Raw genomic sequence first — 27094 nt, forward strand, 5'->3', positions numbered from 1 at the left:
TCTTAATAATGTTTTATACTGGATCAAGCAATCAAGCTGATTTGATGTAACATTGTCATGGTTAAGATTCCAGATCACAATACAGATTTCTGTAATGAACATCAGGTAGTATATGCCAAGACCACATCGTATACTTCATATAGGGGGAGCAAAGTAAACTACAAATTCTGGCCACTGGACAGAGAGACCAACACCAATTAAGCAGCAACACGGTGGCATCTGGAAATTAGAGCTTGGAGTAGAGGACAGTGGCCCGAACGAAGGGCAGGGCGGCCACAGGGGTTACTTGTTGTTGCTCAGGGGCCTAAGTCTATCTTGATGTGCTCCTCATACCGTGCGATAACCAGCATAATGCCAAAACCCATGAGCAGCCCCAGGTTTTGCAGCAGGAAGCAGCCGAGTCTTCCATAGCTGTGGCTGTCAACCTCACAGTGCAGCATCTCAGGAAGCTGTAAAGGGCAGTAATATAAAAAGCAAATCATATGTTATCAAAAGCACAAGGCAGGAATTATCTGGGCTAAAGGTCCATATTTAAACACAAGCTATGTGATTGCTATGCACAATTATGGGACTATACATAGAAAGCTTTACACTTTTTAAATATAAGATATGAAAACTAAATGTCCGTGACATTTTGTATAACATAGCGAGGTATGGAGTGGTTTTAATTGCAACAATGGCCCTTGAGTATTTAAAACTAGAACAATGTGTAACCATGGCAACTGTGCTAGTCTATGGAACAGAGCAGAAATTGGTATCACTAAAGTTAGAAAAACTTTATTTATACGATTTATTTATACGGCTAATACGAGTGAATTATTTGATAACCCACTTATTTCAAAAGGTTAACAGTTAACTTACTGTGTCATTGGTTACGTAGAGAAATTGGAATGACTAAAGTTATGCCACCTCAGGTGGTACCATCAAGTTCAATATATGATCGTAGCTCAAGGACTGTGTGTGGTAGGGTGATGCAATTTAATCAGCTAATGCCATTACTCAGTTTAACACGTAGGCTTTCGCGACCAATATTATTCATAATCAACGTTTTTCGGTTAGATCGCGTTATTTATAAATGTGTCGTAACCCTCCACCACCCGACATGGTCAAGCAGCAAAAAAAGTGTCACGCTGACAAAAAGACAAATAGTTCACTACTTTAGCCCACCGGTGTGTTGAAGCGTGAAACCACAACATTTACAATTTTTGAGTACGACGTTTCGCTGGTAATTGCATCCAGCATCATCGGGCAATGATTCTGGATTCTGGCGAATTGCCCGATGATGCTGGATGCAATTACCAGTGAAACGTCGTACTCACAAATTGTAAATGTTGTGGTTTCACGTTTCAACACACCGGTCGGCTAAAGTAGTGAACTATTTGTCTTTTTGTCAACGTGACACTTTTTTTGCTGATTGGCCGTGTCGGGTGGTGGAGGGTTACGACACATTTATAAATAACGCGATCTAACCCAAAAACGTTGATTATGAATGCCATTGCTGTACATTCAATGGTCAGCAAACGCACCATGTCCACAAGAGCCACGTAGAGAAAGATCCCAGCCGTCGCAGCAAAGATCCAGGTGGTGACGCTGTGTGTGTACTGCCCCACCGCCGTGCCAATGACCAATCCCAGGTAGCCCAGCAATGCTGACAGCAGATTGTACACAATAGCCTGCTTCACTGACATGCCTGCTTTGAGCAGGACTGCAAAGTCACCTGCACAGAACCAATACAACAACACAAGTTGAGATGCATATGCATAGAAATGGCAAAACACAACCGTCAACCTTTAATTCTCACATGCCAGCTTCAAGCAGTTTACGTGTATCCAACTTAGAGCATTTGCTTATTATAAATTACAGTATATTTAAAACGTAATGAAGTTGGTTATAAAACAAGTGCTTCATCGCATGTAATTTTAATCTTCAATCATTTATGGCCTTAATGAAAAATGATCAAACAAAGTGGCTTTCTTACCAAGCTCATGAGGCAGCTCATGACAGAAGACAGCGATTGAGGTGCTGAGTCCAACACTGGTACTATCACTGAATGCAGCCCCTGCAAGGAAATTCATCATGACCAGAGTATGTGCACAATCCACAAAAAATACTTGGTTAGGTCATTAAGAGAACAAATTGAATATGCTTAAGTTATTTAAAGCAAATCCCTGAATACAATAGACTATATATTTATAATTTGTAGGTTATATGAAGTGAACTTAACAGGCCACCATTCTAAAGGTCGCCAATGAGTGGCAAATGTGTCTTTGGGCAAATGACGTATTTTCGTTAATCCTAGGCCACCCGATTCTGCTCAGTGTATCTCATATTATTTCTTTACAGACATGCATGCATAACAATTGATTGACACCCATACACAAACACCTACATATGCATGGCAATAAACCCATGAGACGCACGGGTGAGGATGCGTACCGATGGCCAGGCCGTCACTGAAGTTGTGCACGCCGTCGCCAAGGATGACCATCCACGCGATGCTGGATACCCCGGCATCGCGCACGTCCTCCACCGCCTCCTCCTCTCCCGTGCAGTGGCCATGCGAATGGTGATGGTGCAGGTGGTGGTGGTGATGGTGGTGGTGGTTGCTCGACTTGTCCGACACCCCCGAGGCCGAGGTTGTCATGGTAGGCGTAGCCGCCTCTCCGTCGGACATATCGTAACCACCAACCTGTTTTCCATCTGCTTGAGCTCCCACTGGCTGCTTCTGCGGTTGCTCATCATGATAGTGATCGTCTTCATCATCGTGTGACCCATGGCAGATCATGGCCTCCTCTTCCGGAGGCACGGAATGGTTATGATGGTCCTCGTGTGACTTGGATGCATGTGTTGCTGCACCATTCACGTCGCAAGAGTAGTGGTGCTGGTGGTCTAATGAGAAACAATACAAGTTGTATGCAGATGCTCGGTCGCACCTATTTAACATTTCCAAACATGTGCCCAAGCTTTTAATGGTCTATGCAATAATCCAATGTTCAACATCAAGTTAATACTTAAGATCAATTGATTTGTTTACAACTGCATGAAACAGCTTGATGCTCCATGATGCTTTCCAGTGATTAATTTAAATGTGAAAAGGTTAAGAATGGTATGTACATACATTTACCAAAAGGTGAATAGCTTTGTTAAGCCATATTAAAAATGTTGTTCTGCTCACTTTATTTAAAACCCATGTCACCGAGTTCAATTCATGTATGCAGCCCAAAATCTAATATAGGAAGCCTGCAGGGCTAGGTAGGAACATGCTTTTCTGTTATAAAGGCTAGCAATGCTCTTAAACGTTCATTCTGCAGTTAATACATAATGCATTTATTTTTAAAAAGCTGCCTGTCCCAGAAAATAGTCTTTGAGCCACAGTGACCTTAAACCACATCGATAAGATAAGAAAACAAACACCGATGTCTGCACACACACACATCTACAATTAACCTTTAATACAAGAGGCAACAGAGGACAACCCTGTACACTACTTTTATATTTTGAGAAAACCTCAATATGCCAGAGAACTGCCGAGCATGTCCACACTTCCCAGGGGCAGGCTGATGACTCACTGTTGTGTTGCTTAACAGAGATCAGCTCGAGTTCTGTGCTGCCAGACAGGTTGTGGTTGGACAATTTCCTTCCAACACACTTCTCTGCCTCTTTAACCTTGCGCCCTTTCTTCTTCTTTTTGTTCTGAAAATAAACGCAGTGACCGACATTTACTTTGTTGAGATGATTTTTTCATAAAAGGAAATGTTTAAAATCAACAAATCAAATGACTTTTAAATGTTGTGTTTATGCTAGGAATTAACATCACAAAACTATTTATTTTACCGACACGATAGGTTACAAGTAATTAATTTGTACATAATTTATATTTCAAAGGTTATGATGTATTCCCAAACTTTATACAATTAAAATTAAAATAAGCTCATGTTCAAATATTTTTGCAATCAATCTCAAGCAAAACAAAACATGTCAGTGCCAATATCCTTTTTTTTAATCAGGTTGCAGCCACATCTTACCTTATCTGGTTTGTAGTGCTTGAAAAGTGCCAGCAAGTGTTCCACAATAAACATGAGGTAAATACCACCTAGGCCAGTGAGGCCCTTCCAGATTCCGTCCAGATGATTGTCACTGTCCAGGATGTGGTCGTGGTCATCATGTCCATTATGTGAATGCGAGTTTTGCGACTGCACACAGCACACAGTTTCACTTAAGAGCAGTGCTTGTGTAAATCTGCAATGTCCGAGTGGAAAAAAATACATTCTCATGATAACGCACGCTATGTGCGAAATTATGTGCCACATAAAAAAAATGGTAAGTAGGGCACTATTTTACAATACCGACTCAGTTATTAGCTGTGATACCGACTTATTCGCGGGAAAAAAACTCTCTTAACCTAGCCTATGAAACTCCGTTTGAATTGCAGTGTACAAACATCATCACTGGAGACAAAGGTGGCTGAGCCCAGTGCTTCCGACACACTCCTTGTGTACCGTACAAGGCAAAAACAGCACTTGCCTCCATACATCTGCATTTGTTTTTGTGCTAAATGTGCACAATTGCATAACTGCATGCTGAGCAGCATGAAAAGAGGGCTTCTTGTGCTTATGCACATATGCAATGTGCGTGTGTGGTGTTAGAACGAGACCCATCGGTCGGCAGACCGTGCAGGTACACACGCACGCTCCAAACGTACGTGGGGCAGAAGGTGCAGCAAGGCGTCACCGCTCAGCGTGCCCACAGCCAGAGCAACCAAAAAGGTCAGCAGGTACTTGAAAAACACCTGGTTCATCATCGGCACAATGGCCACGCCCAGCAGAGATAGCATGGAAATGATGGTGATGGAAAGGAAGCCCCAGCCCCAGGCTGCAACAGCAAGGTAACGAGAATCATGCACATTTCTCAGCAAGACACATACATTGCTGCATACAAAGGCCAATCCGAAATATTGCAGAATGAGGTTTAGTTCCATTACAGGTTGTACAAGATATGGGTTGTGATGAAAATCGACAGCTTACAAATGAATGTACCGTGGTCGTAAATGTTACAATTTCTGCTTTGTAAATTAATTAAACCATTTGCATTTATTTCTAACAATGTTGTCTATAAAGGCATGTATTCAAAGTAGAAGCCCCATTAGTGGAAATTCTAGTCATTACATGTTTAAAGCCACACATGTTTAAACCCTAGATACAAATATTTCAAATGTGGTGGCAATAACTCATAGTGTGGGCCCCGAGTCCATCACCACAGTTCACCGAGCTTTAACAAAGAGTCATAACAGAATATTAGCTTTGACACTTAAATAAATTACGTGTATATTCACTTTATTGCATTGCATTCAATCAAGTGTCAAGAATGACAGCCAACAGCGACTTGTTCATCAGCTCGTGACAACCACACATTGATATGGATCCCTTCCATATACCATTCTCCACCTATTCCAACACATATATACATTTTGGGATACCCAAGTAAACACCGTGTATTGTCACTTACTTTAGTACAATGGCGAGTGCCAAGATATATTTATGTGTGAAGCTTAGTTGGGCTATGGGTCCCTTTATAGTGTTAAGGCAGTAAGTTGCCACTAGACACTGATGCTCTCTCACAGTTGAGATCCATCCACATATCAAGCTTCTCACCCAATTTCACGCTGGAAAGAACTGATGTGTGGATGGGGATGCTAAAATAGCACCGTGTATGGTGAAACTACACATAACTATGATTTATTGCGGAATTCGTGTGCACATATTGCCTATAGACTCCATATTGGAATGTTTAAAAGAGGTCAAAACAATCTACTTGGATATCAAGCACGTAAGGAATTGCAAGTTTAGATACAAAAACTATGTAAATTAAGCCACATTTTGGTACCTCATGAGGCCGTAGAATTACAGCTTTATTACTGACAATTGACAACCTTCTGTCAATCCACTACTGCATCAATGCCTCTCCCATGCAATGTTAGTCATGGGGGGTTGTTTAACCATACTTTACCATGCTGGTTAATGTAGTTGTTGAAGGGGGGCCCAAGACTGGTTTAGATATCATTTGCAATTGATGTTGGTGAAGGCTGAGAATCAAACTCTCGCAACTGGGTTCACAGCACAGTGCGCTAACCACTGTGCGATCAGTGAAACAAGTGATATATAAGACGGTCTTGGCCCCTCCTCCTGAACCAACCCACAAGCGGGTGAAGTATGGTGAAATATGCCCAATAACCAACATGGCATTGAGAGGTACAGATCCTGCACTGGATTGACATTATATAAGAAAGAAAATCCTTCTGAAAATAAAATACACTTTTAATTTAAGTAACATATCAAATTCAGTTAAGCTTATTAATGAGAAAATATTTTAATAATTTTAAAAGTTCCCTTTGTCAATAACGAAAAATCTTGCAGCCCAGAATAAACCAACCATGTGTATATTTATATCCAAGAAAAAGAGCAACCTCATTCTCACGGTTGCTAGATAGCAGTGATCCTCTTGTGCTGTTTTATTTTAAGCACAATGCACAAATTTGCACACCACTCATGTATTTGAATTGACAATAAAGAATATCATATTGCAGTATTAGCTAAGAATAAGGAAATTTACATGTTCAGAAATGGTGATGCATTTACTTATAAAAATGTGAGCAGCTTACCAGACGCATCTGCAGGCAGTTGTTTAGGCAGAAAGTGCAAGGGATGGGAAATAACAGTTGTGGTTAGGTTAACGGCATTACAGCAGACATCCATCAAGAACGGCGATTGTGCATGCAATACTTGTAGTATTTAAAAAGCATTTACTGGTAATTAAAATGCATTTAATAATTGTAAATTTTAATTATAGATTAAAAAAACTGTTTCCAACACGTTATTAGACTTTAATGAATATGCATGACTGTCTGTTGAATTTTCTCTTGTCGAATCTTACCAAGCTATTGCTGATGAAATTAAAAATAAATCACTCAAGCTCTATTAAGACCAAAAGAATCAGAACGAAAGACGAAAAACACTAAGTTTATTAGATAAGCTCCAGTGGGCACTACAATTGTTGGAATGTTTCCCAATTAACAACATGTTCTGAAATAAATCACAATTATCTTTTTTTTAAGATAATAAGAATTTATGCAATGCACCCTTAAGTATCCTTTGCGCCTTGATTACTGTATTTGATACGAGCAGTGTTTTGTCAAAGTTAGGAAAATGTGCATTGTGGCCCGTCCTCGGGGTACAACCAGTTTAATTCAATTTACATTATTTTCTAAGACCCTACACATTACATTATATGGTCACAGAAAATAATTAATGTAAATTGAATAAAATTGGCTGTACGACGGGGACAATCCAAAGCTCACAATTTCCTACATATAACTCATATGCAATGGTCATATAAATTGTGAGTCAGGTACACCGTTTATGCAAGAGACTTGAATCAACACTTTAAAGTTAACATTATCATGAATCATGGTGAAAATGTACCTGGCATGTTGGAGTCGGTGCTTGATGGCAAATCAATTGTGTTGGGAGGCTCTGGATGTTTGAGACAGGCCTGGCTGTCAATTTGGTAGAGGATGGCTGGACACAGGTAGGAGAACAGTTCAGTGTTGATCACAGCACTATCTACATCCAAGCCAAAGTTGTGGAATAGTCGGCTCGCGTTCAGGCACTGTGGAAGAACAGCATAAAATCAAATTTCACTTTGGTACATAACGTGCACATTGCAAACACGTGTGAACATACACGTGCTCACATATGCAGTGTGTACATATTCATAACTCAAGGCTTTGCTCAAACTGACCCAAACAATCCACAATTAATGGATATTTTGTCAGACGTTATATTTTCTTAAATGGTAATGGTTCACATTGCATCTGGAAAGCAAGTTTTCAAACTAAACGTGGTTTTATAGAAACAACACGAGGCTTCCGAGAATTTAGAAGCCAGTTATATGACTTATAGTTCAATCAGATCTTAAGAGACATGGCAGTTGACCAAATTGTCTTTGCCAACATACAATAATGAGTCTCCCAATTCCTAACAGAGTTTTAACACGATTATACATCTTGTGCATTGTACCCAAGATGGATAATCATTGCAAGCATTGGCCAGAGATAAAAGGTCAAGGCCAACATCACCAATATAATTTATTTTATGTCAATGACTTTTAATTCTCATTTTCCAACATAAATTAGAAGAAAATTAAAATAAACTAATTTACATGTAGGCAATGAATTTTAATTAAAAAAACATTTTTTACATTCATGCGAGATATAGAAAACCAAGGTGTTACCTCATCATGCACATGCCCGTTTTCAGCCATTGCGTGCAGCTCCAGTTCATTGTGATCCCCGGTGTCATGGTGATGATCAGCATCCCGCCCCAAGTGTCTCTGTACCCTTTTTGACCATTGCTCAATCTGCTTTGTGCTTGATGGAGACTCCTGGGTAGCAGCCGCAGCAGTCCCTGCAGTGCTTGTTTGACTCTTTCCAATGTGTTGCTTTATTCTCCTCCTAGATGGTTTTGGGGATTTTTGCATGAGACGCTGTGCAGCACGTGGAATCTCTGTTTGACTGACAAGACTTTCTGTGCCATTACTGGATGTGGGCTTGTGTGGAACGAACTGTCTGCTTACCATGTGAGACTGTCCCCCTCTGCTACTTGGTTGACTACTGGTGCCATTTAGAGGGCTGGCATCTGTGCGTGCATGAACATACCGACTCTCCGTCAGTCCATCATTTTCTACACGTGCGTGGACATGCACGTGCAAGTGCTGTGTGATAGGAGTCTTTGTACTGCCAATGGAGTGTTCAGGAACAGAGTTATTTCCCGTAGCCTGGTTGTGACCATGCCTGCTTTTATCGTGATTGTGGGCAACATCATGATCGTGTGTGTGATCATGGTCCTGCTCATGAATGTGGTCATGGCCTACTCCATGGTTATGATCCTGTGGGTGTTTGTGTTCAAGTGTTGGGTCTTGTTCAAGAGCATGTACTTCTTCATGTGTGTGTTTAAGCGCGACAGCTTGATCATTTTCATTCTGCTGCTCGTGCACATTACTGCTTGTGTGCTCGTGGCCATGACCTTTGCCATGACTATGATCGCCCTGCTCCTCCTGTTTTCCACGAGCATGAACATGTGCATGGCCTCCGTCATGTGAGTTGGAGTGACTGCTGGTGTGTGCAGCTCTGAAGCCTGCCTCAGGAAAACGCACAACCCCCAGTCCTAGGCTAGCCAGAAGCTTCTCCAGTCCCTGGAAAGTAAGCCCCTTGTCGGAGCCGTACCGCAAGAACAGAAGCTGCAAATAATACTTTTGCTTCTCCGCTGCTACTGAGTTCACAGACGGCTTCTGCCTCGTGTTCCTGCTCGGGTAGGGTTCCTCGCTGATCTGGTAGTCGTGGTGGGGGTCGCCGCGATTGTCGTCCCCCCCGTCGCTGGCTGGCTGTGCGTCAGGGGGGTTGGCATCCCGTGGGTCATCACGCGTGTGTAAGGCGTGCCCGTGCCCGTTGTCGTCCTCGTATTGCTGGGCCGAATCGGGGCTCACGCCATGGTGATCATGAGAGTGGCCGTGGTCCTCATTGCAGCAGTGGCCATGGAAGAGCAGGGTCGTCAGGAGGCAGACGAAGCAGAATTTGGTGTGCCCCTTGCTGCCTCTCATCACTACAAACAAGAATGAGCAACAACCACCACAGCTCAGTCTCCTTCTGACAGCCAAGCTGTTTCAATGTATGAATCAAAAATAATAATGATTTTAAAAACAACATTTCAATGTGCAGCATGGCAGACAAAATCATGCTGCGTAATATAAAACGATGACGCAGACGGTGTCAATGGAAACATGACATCAGTAACGTTTTTTTCTAACCAGTCACATTATGTACTGCTAGAATGCATAACACACATGACCAACCTTAATGTCAACAGTGCAAAGTTAATGTAGTTTTTAATATTGTAATATTTTAAATGAATATGTAATACCAACAGTTTGAACCAATAATTAAGGGACAAATTATTGTATTAAATACAACCAAAAAGCCCAACTTAATTCACAAGTTAAACATGACTTCTAATACCAAAAAAAGGGAAAATAACATCAACATGACAGGTGGTTCAATCTATAACGTTCATACAATAACATCGTAATCACATTTTTTTTCCAGCGTGAACCATACTTGGGTCGGCTGTACCATTTACGAGAATAATTCACAAGTCCGTACAATAAGAGTGTCTGGATTTTTTTTTATAATAATATAATCCATTTGTGCGTGCAGCAGCATGCATCAGACACACCGAAGAGTTTTCCCACAAATTAGCCACAGCCATGTGTACATTAATTGTCAGCCACCTCATTAGAGACATGCACTTACTCTGCCTTCATCGAATTGGGTTGACACCATTTGGCAAAGCTTACTGCAAATTACACTGTATTTAAAACAGACTACATTTGAAAAAAAAAAGTTGAAATCTAACCTTTAGTCTTATTAAATGCTTTGTGTCATGGTTATATTTTTTTAAAATTATAATGCATTAAATACAAACACCACAAATGCATTATTTAAATACAAAATACATTATACATGGATGCATTGGTGTGCTTATTCTATTTTAAACAGATATATTATATGCAGTGAATCAGTCACAAGATACCTTTCAAGCATAAGGATATTAATTAAATTATTTCATTCTTAAAATTTATGTTCACGATGTGTACTGTAAGATGTACTGGTCAAGATTTAGTTTTAACTATTTTAAATATTACATTTTAATAAAAGAACAACAAACGCACAGTAATACATTTTCAACGCCATACGGAATCCAACATACAAAAGGACACTACTGGATCACAACAAAATATAACCACCTTCAACATTGAACTTAAATCGTTAGTTCGGAACCTAAACTGCAAATGTATTACAAGAGTCAAACGAGTATTATTATTAGGTTTAGGACAAAGCTGCATTACCTTCAAATGTGAGCCACCACCTTAGCCGCAGCTGTAGGCTACAAGGCGAGAAGGCGAGAAGGCGATACGTGCTGCCCTGAGCAAGGCAGCGGCCAACTGCGAAGCTCAGCGCCCACTTCACTATCAGTCTTGTGTCACACGCTTGGGAAGGCGACAATTATCTGTTGGGCACAATTCAGCTCAACCCGTCCCCATTTGGAGGTAGCGTTCACTCCCAAACTCTTAAATGCACCACAACATTGTCTTCCCCACGTAATTTCCTAAGCCAGAGGACTGATAGTCTGCCCTCTATCACTCACCAAGTGGCCCCCCAGGTGTGTAAATTCACTTGAGCTCATAATAGCAATCACACCATGGGTTATGCAATCATCTAACACAACTGGTGGGGAATACGTCAAAATCAAGGTCATTAACTATCATCTAAACAATTCTTACAATACATTACTACAATAACTGTAGTTGACACTGCAATTGATCTTCAGATATATGTACAGGCTAAGTTCTTAAATGAATATGTATTGAGTAATCATTGCAGAATTCAGCTGAGGGCCTGTTTTTGTTTTGCTGCCTTGCCCAAGATCGCATTTGGTGTTAAAAAATCTGCAGGATTTGATGTACTTCTGCAATTTGTACTTATACACTTAATTTTTTTTTATTTCGTGACTTGCTTAGTTTTCCTGATTCTGAAATTGAGAGGCCTTGCTGTGGTATTTTAAATCAAAATGTGTCTTTAAAACTGCATCTGTTGTGTATGTCACTCAAGATTTAGTTAAAATGTAAGTTTGGTTCATAATACAAACGTTTTAGAATGGAGAGCATGTGGATGCAGCACCTCATAAACTCTTAATATTATACTGGCAAAGTGAAACATTCCATCATGGGACATTCCAATTAACATGGGCACTGAGCTCTCTTTCTCTTCCCATATGTTACCTCTGTAGGATCTCATACCTCCACCTGTGCAGCATATTCTTGCACGTGACATATCCTAACCTCAGCTATCGTCGACAATCTCATCTACACCTTAAACACATTCTGACTTGATTATTGTAACTCGCTCCCCGACAGCGTGTCCAAATCTCTCATCTCAAAAACAATTACCTTAGCAGGCTGCTCCATAAATGATACGCTGATCTCGCCACTAAGTCCCAATTCAATCCTGGACCAATTTCAAGATCACATTTATCATCTTTAAGATTCTTCACAGTCTCTTCCCTGACTACCTCCCCCCCCCCCATCTCAATATACTCCCATCCGTGCCCTCTCCAGTCAACATTCAGCTTACTCATTCTCCTCTCCTGCTTCCATGGCCTACGACTCCCTTCCCCCCCAGCCATCTCTGCTGTTGACTCCCTGACCCTTCTCAAGTCCCAGATCGAGACCTTGTTTCTGTACAGTGTCTATGGCAGCCTCAAGAGAATAATAACAATCCTCAAGCCAAAACGGTGAAGCAAAGAAATGTTAAAAGTACACCGCTTAGCAGGTTTCTCAATGCAGTGAGTACACCACTATCTGCTCACTTGTCAAAGGGGGCCCTCTGTTCAGATTGACGCTAAACTTAGTGCTATCCATCACAAGGACCATGCATGCACGTATGGCCCTGCTGGATTATGTAATGCATCTTTTATAGTCATATCCTCTCTATCCCCCATTAATCACACCAATATGGTCTCCTGCCCTTTCAAAAGGCATTGATAAAAACTACTTGAATGCAGTCACTTGTACATTTTTTAATGAAATGTTCCCTTTGAAAACATATTGTACTTTGTGTTTAATGTGACAAGCAAATGAGAAAACAATAAAAGGGAAATTTTTGAAGCTTGATATTTAAAATCATGCACTTTATTATTTGTCAAAAAGCTTCCTCAAATATAGTATGTGCTTGCTATATAAAGGCCTACAAAATCATCACAGCCTTATTCTATTTTTAAACAGGCTCATATACGGCAATTATAATAAAAATGTGTTCAGTTCTCATACTTTTTCAAGCAAAGCCTGAAAGACATATCTGTCTTTCATCAGCATGAAAGACGGGAATATACATTTACGGAACCTGAGGATGTCAATAAGGTAAGGTAGCTAAATATGTTTCAATCTGTGTTTCTAATGTCATGTGTATTATAGCACAGTGAATTGCGAGCTGTGATTGAAATGTGTTATACAGTACTCAACTTGGCATCTTCTTCCAAAAGCCTGCAGCATCACACCAACTTGATATAGCAATATTTCACAATGCTCTATGGTATTTCAGTTTAAGCACAGGACACAGTATTTTATCAAATTATTTACAGCCTTACTGCAAAGCACAAGTCCATATTTCACCATCTGTCCTTGAAAATCACTTAAAAACCTGAAGCCATTTATGCTACCCGTCAACAGCACGGGCGACTTATATTTAATGTTTGTAAGTTATGCTGGTCGACAAAATCCCATCATAGCCACTGGTGAACCATGCTTGAAGTCAATTCAGTCACCACGTAGACAATCTTCCTGAAGGTAATTTACCTCAAGTCAACCTCATTTACCAACAAAGAATATGCAGAGTAAAATAAATACAATTGTGTCAACTTGTTTATAAAACGTATCTACGAAAACCACAGAACACTTAATACCTGGATTTTAAATTTCACGTCAAATCATGCTGAATGAACAAGACTAACATATTAGTCAATTATGGAAGGTTAGACCATCATTATAACAAAACATTTGGTTAGATTTTTTCATGCAAGGATGAGTTTCAAATTTTAAAAAATATCAGATTTTGGGATTATAAGGACAATTTCAGAGATTTTTTTAATTTTCTGGTAATTTGCCATCATTTTCCATATCGTTGTGTTCACAAGTGACATCATCCGATGCCACGTGATATTACTTGGCCAAGAAAGCAGATAAGTTAGGTGATGTAGCTCAGTAATGTCCTGTGACATCATACTTTAAATCCGAATAAAATTATTTTAATCCAAAATAGTTTATCTTGACCTGATTAAGATTTTTTCAGAAGACACACGGGGAAAATATTCCTACTGTATATATGTAATTACATATGTAGTGACATTGCTGGATGTCGCTGTGTGTGGCCAACCTGGGAAAGGCACGCGGATGCAGTACCGGCCCTAGCGGAGCTCGAGCACGGACTGCCAGCAACCAGTGGCACCCTGTACTGGGTGCAGTGCCAGTCCTACAGGATAGGGTGCGGAGAGTGCCGGCTTCGGGAACGAGGTTTCACGGGGCCATGGCACTCTGATTGACCCCGGAGGACACGTGACTGGAGGAGTCTACCCGGGGACCCCCCAAAAGGGGGACCACGTGTCAAGCGGAGATCCTCTTCGAGAGTTCGAGAAGGGGGTCGTGGCTAGGGGTGGAGCGAGCCCCGCAACAGAGGATAAAAGCCAGTCTCCCAGCGGGACCGGTTGCTGTTGTGATCCTCAATAATCTACGTGCGACTCCTCTGCCTGAAGACAAGACCGACATGGGACCTGGACCCAAGCTTGGGTCCAGTCCATTGTAACTACTCCAAGTGTAGTTAGCCTGGTGGACCACCACCATAGGTTAATGTCTGGTAAAGGGGCAGTTACCCCTTTTGTAAGTGTTGGTATGAATAAATGTGTTGCTTCCAACTGGTACGTCTGAGTCTCCGTTTGAGCCCACTACAACTGGTGTCGGAAGTGGCCAAAAGTTATTTAGTTAAATAACTATAAATTATGGATACTAGAGGGAAAATATGTACCAGGACATCGGATGAACAAGGCGGTAATTCAACAGCCCCGGGGATGGCGACTCCGGAGGAGGGAGGCAAGGCGCCGCCGACGGAGCAGCACGCTGTCCGGCCGCACGACGGCTCACCACCGTCGGGGAAGGTGCTCCGGGCAACACACTCCCGCCTTACTGAGCTTCTCCATGCTGCGGCGTCCATTATCGCCGAGATCCACTGCGAGGAGTCAGCGGCGGAGGAGAGATGGAGCCGCGCGGGGCCACAGTTCCCGCCGAAATGTCCGCGATTCCCGCCAAAACTTCTGCGGTTCCCGCCAAAACTTCCGCGGTTCCCGCTCAAGATTTCTGCAAATTGGGAGCCTCCGCGGCGCAGCCCGCGCATACGGCCGCCATCTTGTTGGCGGAGCGAAGTTCCTGCCAAAACCGAAGCTGCACTGCGATCGCCGGTGCACGTCTCGTCTCTTCAATGCCGACTACCCGTCCTCAAAGAATTTCAGCAGCTGGAGGCAACTTGGGCGGCCTTCCAGCGGCGCTTCCTCTCCAACAGCGAGATGGCGGGGTGAACAGAGGCGGAGGCGCTGAGCGCTTCCCGCCGCCCTAGACGACGACGTTCTGGCGGCGTTTGTCACCATCCCGCCGGGGGACAGGTTCTCACTGGAGCAGGCACTCAAGCAGATGGCGGTGATCTACGGACCGCCGTCCAACACACGCCATCGGTTTGCTGCGCGGAGGCAGGGGGAAGCAGAGACGCCCCTCGCCTTCCACAGCGCGCTGCTGGCGTTGGCGAAGGCCGCCTTCCCCAGGATAGACAAGGAGGGACTCGACTCTCTGGTCCTCGAGAAGCTGCAGGCGTTGACGCGAGATCTTCACGTCGTCATCCACGCCATCGACGACGACGACTTATGCTCCCTCAAAGTTGCAAGGTGCATCCAGGCACACTTGCTCTTGCAAGGGGAGAAGGGGCTGGTGGCGTATACTGCGCCTTGTGAGGCGCAGGTTACACTGGAGGATTTGGAGCCTGCCCAAGCCTGCGCATCGACCTGGGGCGGAGGTTTGAGAAGGGACGGCATGGCGCGACGGGATGGCTTCCAACACCGGGAGAGGACATGACCTCGTCCGGAGCGGGGCCTCACCATCTGCTACAACTGCGGCCTGCAGGGCCACGTCTCGTCGGGTTGCCGAGAGCCACGACGACTTAACTCTGGACCACAGCTATCATCCTCCTCTCCAATGCAACCTAAGGCGAGTCGCGGCACCTCGCACACTCGGTCCCTGAATCCACCTCACTCATCTTGTTGCGCCGGTTCTCGTTTTCGTTGGGCGTCGGCGAGTTCAGAATGCCATCGGGCTGACTGGCCGCTCTGACCAGGTCAGTGGTCGGAGCTGGCCTATAGGATAGTTGCCGCGACCGCAGGTTCGTCCATCATTATTCGTTTCATCGAGGGGGTCAATTTTAGGATTCTCGTCGATACTGGTGCGTCGGCAACCATCATTTCAGAGCTAATTTATATTTTGACCGCTAAATGCCGTATCCTATGCCCCCGTTGAAGTGCCGTGCTTTGCCGCGAACGGTGGCTCATTGGGCATCATTGGCAAAATCACAGCGCAGGTATGTATTGGCACTGTTAAATTGACAGGTCCGATTCTCGTCTCCTCGTCCCTTGATTTCTTGGGTAAATGCCTGTAAAGATTATAATTGACCAAGGGTGCATGAGGCCGATCTGAAACATGGTATGACCAACACCTCGGCCGTGACTGATCATTGTTTTAATGTGGTGGGCTGACACGAAATGTATTTCTCCAAGACAAAGGTACTTTGCAAACCCACTGGCTATCAACAAAGATTAGTTTATGAAGCCATCCATATTTATAGACACAATTTCAACCAAGAAGATAGGTACAAACTGAGAAATAATTGAAAGGACGTTATTCACCAGTTTAAGTCATAACTGGCTGTAATGTTTCCATCCTACCTTCCGATGTTAGTTGTTATTTGCGGCTCTCTGATTTTACATTAACAGGTTACATTTCTCAGCCATCTTGTGCGCCGACGTGGCTGCGGCTCTGCGATCTTACATTACATGCTAATTTCTCTCACATTAACAGAGCCACCTCCGCGTGCTCGTCGTGGAGGTCACCCTCCGATCTCACATTAACATGCTAATTTCTCACATTAACACCAATAGCCCGCACACTTCGTTTATGAACCTTGGGCTACACCCATTTCAAACCTTTAAAACAGTCTGCCTCAGCAGCTTTCCTATCTTTTTCAGCCTGATAACAACCACTTGTGTTGCGATCGAAACGTCGTAGTTTGTTATTTTCTTTGAACCTATCTACGTGACTTTACCGAAAGACCCAAAGAATATGAATTCCTGCAGTCACGAAAGCTTTAAGTTAAGATATGCACGCAAAGTTTCAATCAGTGTATAACATACAGTACCTGCTATTAAATGTGGAGTGAATTCTAGCGACGTCGGAGACGGATCTTGGAGGCAACACTTTATTCAATACAAATACTTGGCAGTATAGCCCAGACTCAGGGCAACGGCCCTTCTAACCATTGCCTGGGGAGGTACTGCCTCCGGGCTAACGTGTCTTAACACGGGACCACGACTCTGGGTCCTCCGGCTATGGGTGCCTAAGGGAGGCTACTCTAACCTGACCTAGGCAGGGTGCGGGTTCCAACCACTGGCCCACTCGGACCCGGCCCTTACAAGGATGTCGGGCCGGCGGTTCCCAAGGTCTCACCACTGAGCCACACAGTCCCGGCCCTTACAAGGGCAGCGGGGCTAGGGGTCCCATGGTCCTATCTAGCTGGTCTTCTGGCTTCTGTCTTGGACTGGTCCCGGACCCTTCCCGGGGTCCGGCTTTTATACCCAGCACCTGTGCGTCAGCCCTGACTCCGCCTACGTTCCAGAGAGTTCCAGAGGGGGCTCCGGGGGATCATAGGACACCCCGTAGCCCCCTCCTATCGGGAGGGGTCCCGGGGGATCTTGGAACACCCCGCAGCCCCCACCTGCTTTTGGACTAGGGATATAACGACTGCCCCTGCTGGACCCTGACTGCCCCTGCAGGTAAGTGTACACAGCCCATCGACATCGCTACAAATGTATCAGAAAATAGATAATGACAAAGAAAATAAAACAAAGCTGAAAAGTTAATAAAGAAACAGGGAGAGGTGCAAGATTGGAATTACAATTAGATAGAGAAATATGGATTGAAGAATATATGCAAGTCAAGACAATATTGACTATTAAGATACCTTAAAAGAAAATGTACTTTGGTCGGACACATTGTGAGAAGTGATGACCACTCAAGTGATGGCCAGTGTTTGAGACCAATGATGAACAGCCAAAGGAATGCGCTAGAAAGAACGTTCACCATAGAGATGGAGCAAGGAGATCAGATTTTGTGCAAGAAGCTAGATCAGGGTGCAGCAACCTGTGGCTCCGGAGCCACATGCGGCTCTTTAAGGACTGATTTGTGACATTATTTATTCGGAAACGTCTCGTATTCACATGCATTGCAGCTTTTGAAATATATATATTTGACCAAATTAGAAAAAAATGGCTCTTCTTGTTATTTTGGTTACCGACCCCCGAGTTAAATGAACTTTTTCATCACAAGACCATGGAGAAATGGTGGCAGCTTGGGGAGGCTTTCATCCAGCAGTGGATAGATCAGGGATGATTATGGGCATTTAAATATTTCTATGAGGATTCCCAGACTGCACATGATTAAGTTTGTATCTCATTATTAACTTCGACAGTTTAATAAGCTACTCACAAAGACTGACAGGACTATCTGCATTTTAAGTACACTTTCACATCCAACCAAATCCCAACAATGAAAATTAAAACAGTAAATTCCAAATCTTTGTTGGTTTAAAAAACGTCAAATTGAACAATATAAATAAAACTAGTTTGATAAATTAGCAGAGGTGACTGGGTAGAGCGCCGAGGCCATACTTAACCAGGGTTTCCAAGCACAGCCCAGTCGCCAACGACTGCACACAAATATGCATCATCACATTTTATCTAGCACAAGATATGACTGATATAAAATGTGTTTGACTGTCATACTAAAATCTCACAGCAAAGCTTGTGGGACAGTCCACCACCCTGCACTCCAAAGGATAAAACGGCCACTTAATGGGAAAGGTCTTGTGAAAAATCGCTTCTGCAGGCCATTTCCTGACAATGCTCTGTGATATTCTGAACATATCCTTCATCACATGGCATGGCAAGAAAGCCAAATGGAACTGAGGAAAGAAGCTCAAAAGAAAAAGTATGACACGTTACTATAAAACATAACATATGGTTGCCTACTAACTCCATTTCACAATACAGTACTGCACTCAAGCTGTTCCTCAAAAACATATGAAAGGCAATACAGTTTACAGGATGATCTTCAGTTCCAAATATAACACACTGCTTCTTATACACAAGTGTGCCATCAAGAGAGTCACAGAGAAATTTCAGATTTACTGTAGCAGAATTATGTTTGCTTTCCTACTGTGCTACCATCATTCGATGCACCTCCGCTTTATTTCAATTTCGATCGTCAGCTCCGAGCACCGCTCCCAACCAGGAGATTTGATGACACCTTCACCACCATATTTAGCATTCATAGCTATAACAGATGGCTATACAGGACAATCCCTGGCTTTCATGATGTACAATTCACAGTAAACCACACAGATCCAGGCACATCACGATGCTTTGCTGTAACACCACACTGCGGATCTATCAAGATGTAGCGGCATTGCCCACTTTGTCAACACTACAAAGGCATGCAGCACTGAACATACAATAGAATTTGGACTTTAAAAAGCAACCAAATTGTGACCACATCACAAGATGTTCTACAGAAAAGATCTACCCAAAATCTTTGAGACTGGAGGAATCCAATGAGCTATGAAGCTCTTTCACAGATGTGCCAAGATATAACACAACATTCACTGGCTTACACCAGTACTAAAAGGTTTTGAAAACAGTGCATTATTTACAACAGCCACCCAACCAAACTTGACATCGCCTGACCGTGAAATGTGACACTGAGATGCACGATTACTGTTCAGCACGTCACAGCAGTATGTGTACTGCATACCTCACAGTTTATGTAATCGGCCTATATAAGGAGCAGAAAGGAAGCTTGTCTTCGACTGTTATACTTGCATCACATAAACACCAGACTGACAGTGAGCTCACCAAATTATATAATTCGCAGCAGAACATTTGCATTTATATGCATATGACTAAACGATTTTACATGTGTTCCTTAACACCAGAGGGACATTTAAAAAGCATCAAAAGAACAAGTGACATGTGTAAAGTAATAATTTGACTAGGTCTATCTACAGTAATACATTAAACAATCACAGCCTCGCTTTAGCCAACTCAAGCAGCCAATTGCCCAACAAACCAACTGCCATCAGCATATACAGCTACATTGTGGAGACATGCGCATCAGCTATAACAGACAACCAGGACATTTCTCCGCACACAGCATGCCTGAAATCCTTCGTGGTCTAGACACTGGGGTAATCATCTAAACATTGTTGAGATCGTTCAGAGTTAAAATTGTCAAGACGGGTTTGCCGTGGTGCTGTTAGGGATGCACTGTATGCGCTAAACACCTAGATATGGATGGAATTGTGCAAACATTCAAGGCAAAGCAATATCTAAGCTATGCCATGTGCAACAAAAACTACAACAAAGTGATACAAAAACAAGAGCAGGCAGCCAACTGTGCAATACAATCAGCAGCTTATTTAAGCACCATTGCCACATTCAGTACAGGTCTGCAGTCAGCATTGATAAAAATGAATAGATACAACAAATCTGTCTATGGTTATTGATATTTTTTTACTTGCACTTTAATGTCATATTGTTAAGTTCTAAACTGTACATTGTATTTTTGGCATGGGCATATGGGCTGTAATTTTATGCTAAGTGAATACAGTAAGTGAATACAGTACAGTATAAAACTCACAAATAGTGGTCTCTCAAGACACAAATGGTACACTTATTAGTTACCATTATTTTGGTACAAATAGGAGATATGATCAAATCACATATGATGGTACAATGTAGAATCTGATAATGCATTAATAATAAAATATATCCAACGACCAAATGTTTAATTCAAGCAGAATTTAAAAATATATATTTTACTCATCCACTTCCCAACCTTACAGCATTTTGAAGTTGAATGTAAACCATGCTTGAGAAAATAACAAAGCATATAAAGATGTTCACAATTACAAAAATAGAGTATTACAAGCTCTATGATTATGAAAAGGCATACAATTATGCACAATTTGTTAGCCCTGTTTGCACTTATAGTAATTTATTAAATCCGCAAACTGCAGTAAGCTTTGCAACAATCATGAATTTGGCTTTTGCAAAAAGAGTGGATGTATGACCACTCCGAAGCCATCTGAAAATTGCTTTATGCTAAATTATCGGCCTTATTGGTTGTCCTGAGTGAAATTGTGGTCCCACTTGTCACTCAATACCACATATAATGGCTGTGAACATGAAGAATCTGTTTCTTGTGAATCTTAAGTCATAACAATTATTCTAAATTTGAATTTAAATTTGGGAAAACTTTTCATTCAGTAATTAACAGATTACACTCTACATCTGCTTAGCATTATCACCCACAAAACGTAATGTTCCAAGTAATCTATGAGGAAAACTTTAGAAGCCATGAACTGTAACACCTCCATTCTATTCGAGCCAATGTTTTATGCAAAACGAACAAGTGGATTTTTTCTCCAAAAAATGTACTCTCGATTGAGAGTCATCAAATGACTTCTGAAGTCCACTTGATTCCCTTAAAAGTCATTATGGTATCTCCAATTTTGAAGCGAAGAAAGTTAGAAAACTGTATGCTAGAATGTAAAGAACAGTAGTTTTATTTAAGAATACACCTATAGTTTTCTAAATTGGAGACACCATATTGACTGTTAAGGAAATAAAGTGAGATTGAGCTGGACCAGATGATGGCCCAACGGATGGATGAGATCGGTGATGGAATAAAATTTCAAGGAGAGAATACACCCAAGAGGATGATCAATGCAGGGATGGAGTGATGAGCTCAGGTCATGTGCGGAAGATGGATTGTCATTGCAGGACCGCGAGGGGTGGCATAAGCATCGGGAAGCCTTCAAATCGCTGTGGATAGATCTTGGCTATTTGATTACACTGTGTAACATTGTGTTTTGTTCCTGGGTAGTGTGTTATTTTCCAAATTGTTTATGCCTTAAAAGTACAGAAAATGGCTATTATTCTCCACAAACATTGCATGTCACCAGGACAGTGATATTTTTACATTTACCTATTTTCAATGAGAAAACAGGTGAATGTGTCTTTACCTTCACATAAAGTCAGAAAAACACAACATATGAATACAAATCTACATGGATTTATACTAAAGTAATACAAAAATTACTACAAAAGATGTATACACCAAGGCGCACTACCACAGGCGTGACTGGCCACAGGAACAATGTCAAGTGGGAGCCACTGGTGGGCCTTATGAAACAAATTGTCAGAGCTGTAGATAAGGAGTCAGCAGCCCTCAAGTACCTTCAAGATTTCTTCCCTAAGCTGTCTGAGGCAAAGGTCAAAGCCGGTGTCTTCGTCGGACCACAGATAAAGAAGATCCTTGATTGCAATGAATTCCCCAAGAAGCTCACTAGTAAGGAGAAAGTGGCTTGGAACAGCTTTGTCGCAGTGGTTCGTGGCTTCCTGGGCAATCATAAGGTCGAAAACTGTGGAGCTGGTTGAGACTGGTGAAGAACTACAGCACAATGGGCTGCAGGATGTTCCTCAAAGTCCATATCCTTGATGCTCATCTTGATAAATTCAAGGAGAACATGGGAGCGTACTCGGAGAAGCAAGGCGAATGCTTCCACCAGGATATACTGGACTTTGAACGCCGCTACCAAAGACAGCATAACGAGCACATGTTGGGAAACTACATTTGGGGTTGATTCGTGAAAGTGATTTACAGTATAATCGTAAATATCGAAAAACTACTCGCTTCTAAATCTTTTGTAGTCATTTTTGTATTACTTTAGTATAAATATGTAAATTTGTATTCATATTGTTTTTTACTTTATGCGAATGAAAAGACACAAATTCACTGTCCTGGTCACAAAAGCAAAGTTTGCGGGAATAGCCACTTTATATACTTTTTAGGCATAAGCAATTACGAAATACCACTTACTACTCAGGAACAAAGATTGGGTTACATAGTGTTATATAACACCGTGTTGTCGTGCCAATATAACATCTTCTAAACATTTTCATCATAACAAAACACGTGTGCATGAGCTTATAATTAGCATTTACAAGTGACAAAAGATTTGCTTTGGCTTTAAAATGTCAGAAAATGTATAAGTGATGAATGGATTTTTTTGATTTGAATGAACACTGTATTGCAGCAAAAATTGCCTATATAAGTCCCCACTTTAATGTAGTTTACTTTATGGTTCTAGAAATGGCACCATATGGCCAGCCAGATGCTGTTTTTAATTAATGTTTCAATGCATGTCGGACACATTAAGCTCGTTTCCTTCTCAGAGAGCAGCGACTACTTTAGTTGATGTGCTTAATAACTGCATATGGAGCACAAATTAACATTCGAATGAGTGCGTGTTCATCCACGCCTTTATGCTGACATTTCCCGACAAAAAGCTCTAGCACATTAATTCATGGAACCACAAAATACCTCATTAACTTACCAACAATTTAAACCACTAGTCAAAGGCACTTTTTGTGGTATATTTTTGTTCCACATGTGATAGTAATGAAGCTGTGAGAAATTACTACTTTCTAAATTATTTACTTTTCATTCTTACAAGATGAGGCATATGTTTTGTCACCCGGGATATAATTTTCACATTCTATTACCATAATTCAATCAAAATCACTCGGAATGTGGACAATGTGGTTTTTAAAACAAAATATTAGCCAAACATAGGGTTAAGCTTATAACAATTATGGATACGTTTGTTAAACATTTTTTTTTAAATGCATTAACATGTTTTGTTGGTATAAACATGGCAAATATCAACTCGTATAAATACAACATACTACAGCTTGGATTTAGACACCATAGAAATGTGACTGTAGTCCAAGATGCTGTACAGAAGCAGTGACCATGTTGATTTTATACAGAAGCAGTCAATCCTCGGCAGAGGGAAAAAAATAACGTCTTGAGCATGGATTTAGTCATTTAGACAAGGACTTGACAGCATGGATGGCAGGGGGAGTTGCAGATATGTGGGCAGCAGAGGAGAATGAGTGACCTCCCTATGAGCAAAGGATGACTAGAGGCTTAAACATAAATCCTTGGTTAAACAGTGGTGTGTGTTTACTGCTGGGGAGCGGTAGCGTAGTGGTTAGCATGATGAACCCAAGTTCGATTCCACCCACTCACGACCAAAACCGGTGATTATCTGAAGCAGGCCTGCACCTCCCCTAGGTCGACTCAACGTTAAACGAGTACCTGGTGCTGTGTGTTAACATCACCACTTGGGAGACAAAGGTGGCCAGGCATGATTTATGGCCACCCACTCCCTCATTTTCCGTGCCATCCTACGTAGCTGCTCATTAACAGCACTTGACTGAAGAGTCTGTTAAGGCTATACGGGGGAAATTTCGTCTTTACTACTGGGGAAAACCATTTGGTAGCACTCATGAATATCAATTAATAAAAACCGCAAAGAAAAGCACACGATACATCTGACAATAAACTGAGAATAGCGGACGTAAAAAGTTGGATGAAGGTTGTCCACAGAAGAGCAACCTCAGTAAGTCACTGGTCTAATTTGTGAATTGGAAAGGATATTGTTCGGTTCCTGGCTTTTATTAGCGTTTCAAAAATGCAGGAAATTAAACGGGAATAAAGTTTCATTGTCCATTTCGAAATACATTGTGACAAACGTTAAGAAACTTAACATGTACCGTTGATACAAATTCTTGAAATTTCTCTGCAATGTCAAGACTAGTATAAACAGTATATGGTCAATAACGTGCCAACTCAACATCAACTCTCTTGTGCATACTTTTTTATTGACGTTTCAGTTTTGAAGTGTAAAATACCGAGTACAGTAAAAATGTTGTATTTACAGCATGCCTTTCATACAATTCCAGCACAAAAGTTTTTTTTGTAAATAAAACAAAACCATTGGCGAAATCTTGTCATTTACCTTGATGCGAGGCCAATCTTAAACTTAAGATAGTAATGGATATATGTAGGGCTTGTGACCCTTTCAAGAATAATTGTATCTGTAGTCGTTCCATTGACCCCGTGTTAGATACAGAGCTAATGCATTAAGATGTTCAACCTTCTAAAGTGTTTAACGGGCAATCATAACAGCCTCTAGGTGTAAATCGAAGTACTGCTCTAGGCACGAAATTGCAGTGTAGATAGAACTTCTCACTTCCTTTCTTACCGGAACGGTGATGCATACGTGACACTATCATTGACGATTGTTTCCAGGGCAGGGCTTAGTTGCCACTGTAAGGGTGAGAGGGAGATTAAACCAGTCCCTGTAAGTTAATGGTTTTGCTGATCTTCTGTAATTTGTACTTTAGCAGGAAGCCTACATTATAAGGCACTTACAGATAACCATACGACGCCACAAAAGCTTTGAACTCTACGCTGGATTTAAATGGCTGTGCTCATAAGACTATTGGCACTCTTTTAGAATCTAGTGTTGCTCATGAATAGTCCTTTAGATTGCTACTTGTCAGTGGTACCAATAATTTAACACTGCTTCGGTTGGGTTTACAATTTGGAGAAAATTACGTCATTACTTTTTGTACGTGTTGCTTGCTATTATGCGTAAATTCGTGCATTTAAAGAAAGTGGTAATAAAGTGTAATTTCATAAAGGACATGAAATAACGTAGTTAATAATACATGTTGATAAATATCCCCATAAGCTGAGAAGACCATGTCAGTATGGTCTCAGGACAAAGGTCGGAGTTCTAATCACCCATCATTGCTGAGCAATTGCCACCACGCATTGCTAACCTAGTGACTTACCACGTCTCACCACCTCATAATGGCACCATTACGGCCATCAACCTCACATGTCATGCCCAGCTCAGCTATTCATCTCGATAACTACTCATCGCCACCAGCATTCACGGATGAAAACTCACCATTACCAAGCACTATCGGAGCCTGAGGGTTTTGCCACAATTGAGATAATCATCAATTATCACACCATCAACAGCTCAATACCACCACCCATCGCTATGCATGCACCACCACCAGCCAACATTATCAAACCAGCATTCATCCCCACAACTCATTACAATTAATCGGCGTCACCGTGACCATGGAATGACCAGCACTCATCATCGGAACCACCAATCATTACCATCACTCATTGAGAGCATTACCTTTTACCACCAATCACCATGACGTCTCACCATCAACTCCGCAGGTCAAGTGCAGCGGCCACCACCACTAGGCGGATACGGAACCTCTGGATTTACTAAACGCAGCCCTAAGAAGCACGACAATGAGGGCCTCTCATCAACCCACAACCGTTAAATAAAACAGCGACACCGCCAAATAAGCGCTTCAACGCCATTCACATCTCGCTCGGGGGATTCCTGAACGAGGCCGTAACGAACCAGGGGGGGGGGGGGGGGCCATTAGGATTCTGACGATGCCGGCACGACCGAGACCCTGCTGGAGACGTCACCCACAAACTCGGGGCTCTGCGGCGTAGGGGCAAGCACACACAGCAGACGTCCGCGGCCTCTGCGCGCCAACCACGCGGCCCCCGCAATGCGGACGTGCCGAGGCCTACTCGCCCCGCTAGGCCACCACGCGGCCTGGAGGAGGAGGGGGGAGGGCCCCACGAGGTTACAACAACAAAAATTGCGCGGGTCGCAGCGAGCGAGCGACGCATTTATTGCGCCGCGTTAACGAATCTCACGTAATTCGATACACGTGGGCCGCGTGCGAGCCTAACATGGAAGGTGCGAGATGTGGCACGAGCCGGCAAAAATTATTGCTCCTCATCATTGTCCCCCCCATCCCATCTTGTCCTCATCATTGTCCCCCATCCCTCCCCTCTTGGCGGGGCGGGACGCGTGCCACGGGCGCTTCGTCAGTAAAGGAGAATTGAGAAAGTCGCAAACAACGGCCACGACAGAAAGCCAAGTGGAGCGCTGGGCCCTCTGGGCTCCGTGTGCACCGTGTGCATCACACCCCCCCCGTGTACCGTGTGCATCACCATCACCCCCCCCCCCCCCGTGTACCGCAGACGATATCCCGGTACCTTGCGAGTGCCGTGTGCAGCGCGGCCCGTGCGCAGCGTGTGCCGTGTGCAGCCGCAGCCTCCCTCCTCCTCCTCCACCACCTCCTCCTCCTCGCTCCCTACC

At 42.7% G+C, this 27094-nt stretch overlaps 1 protein-coding gene across 1 annotated transcript; it reads right to left on the reverse strand.

Annotated features, from left to right (window-relative positions):
* LOC144943190 (zinc transporter ZIP10-like) lies at positions 1-27094 on the reverse strand. The gene is made up of 11 exons (XM_078870448.1): positions 26992-27094; positions 8290-9656; positions 7479-7665; positions 6150-6176; positions 4703-4872; positions 4026-4193; positions 3570-3693; positions 2437-2889; positions 1979-2059; positions 1527-1717; positions 1-449 (listed from the first exon to the last, which is right to left on the reverse strand). Exons 2-11 carry the CDS (start codon positions 9652-9654, stop codon positions 297-299), a joined length of 2919 nt encoding a protein of 972 aa, XP_078726574.1. The 5' UTR covers positions 9655-9656; positions 26992-27094; the 3' UTR covers positions 1-296.

This window comes from Lampetra fluviatilis, chromosome 2 (genome assembly GCF_964198595.1).
Source record: "Lampetra fluviatilis chromosome 2, kcLamFluv1.1, whole genome shotgun sequence".
Classification (NCBI taxonomy): Eukaryota; Metazoa; Chordata; class Hyperoartia; order Petromyzontiformes; family Petromyzontidae; genus Lampetra; species Lampetra fluviatilis.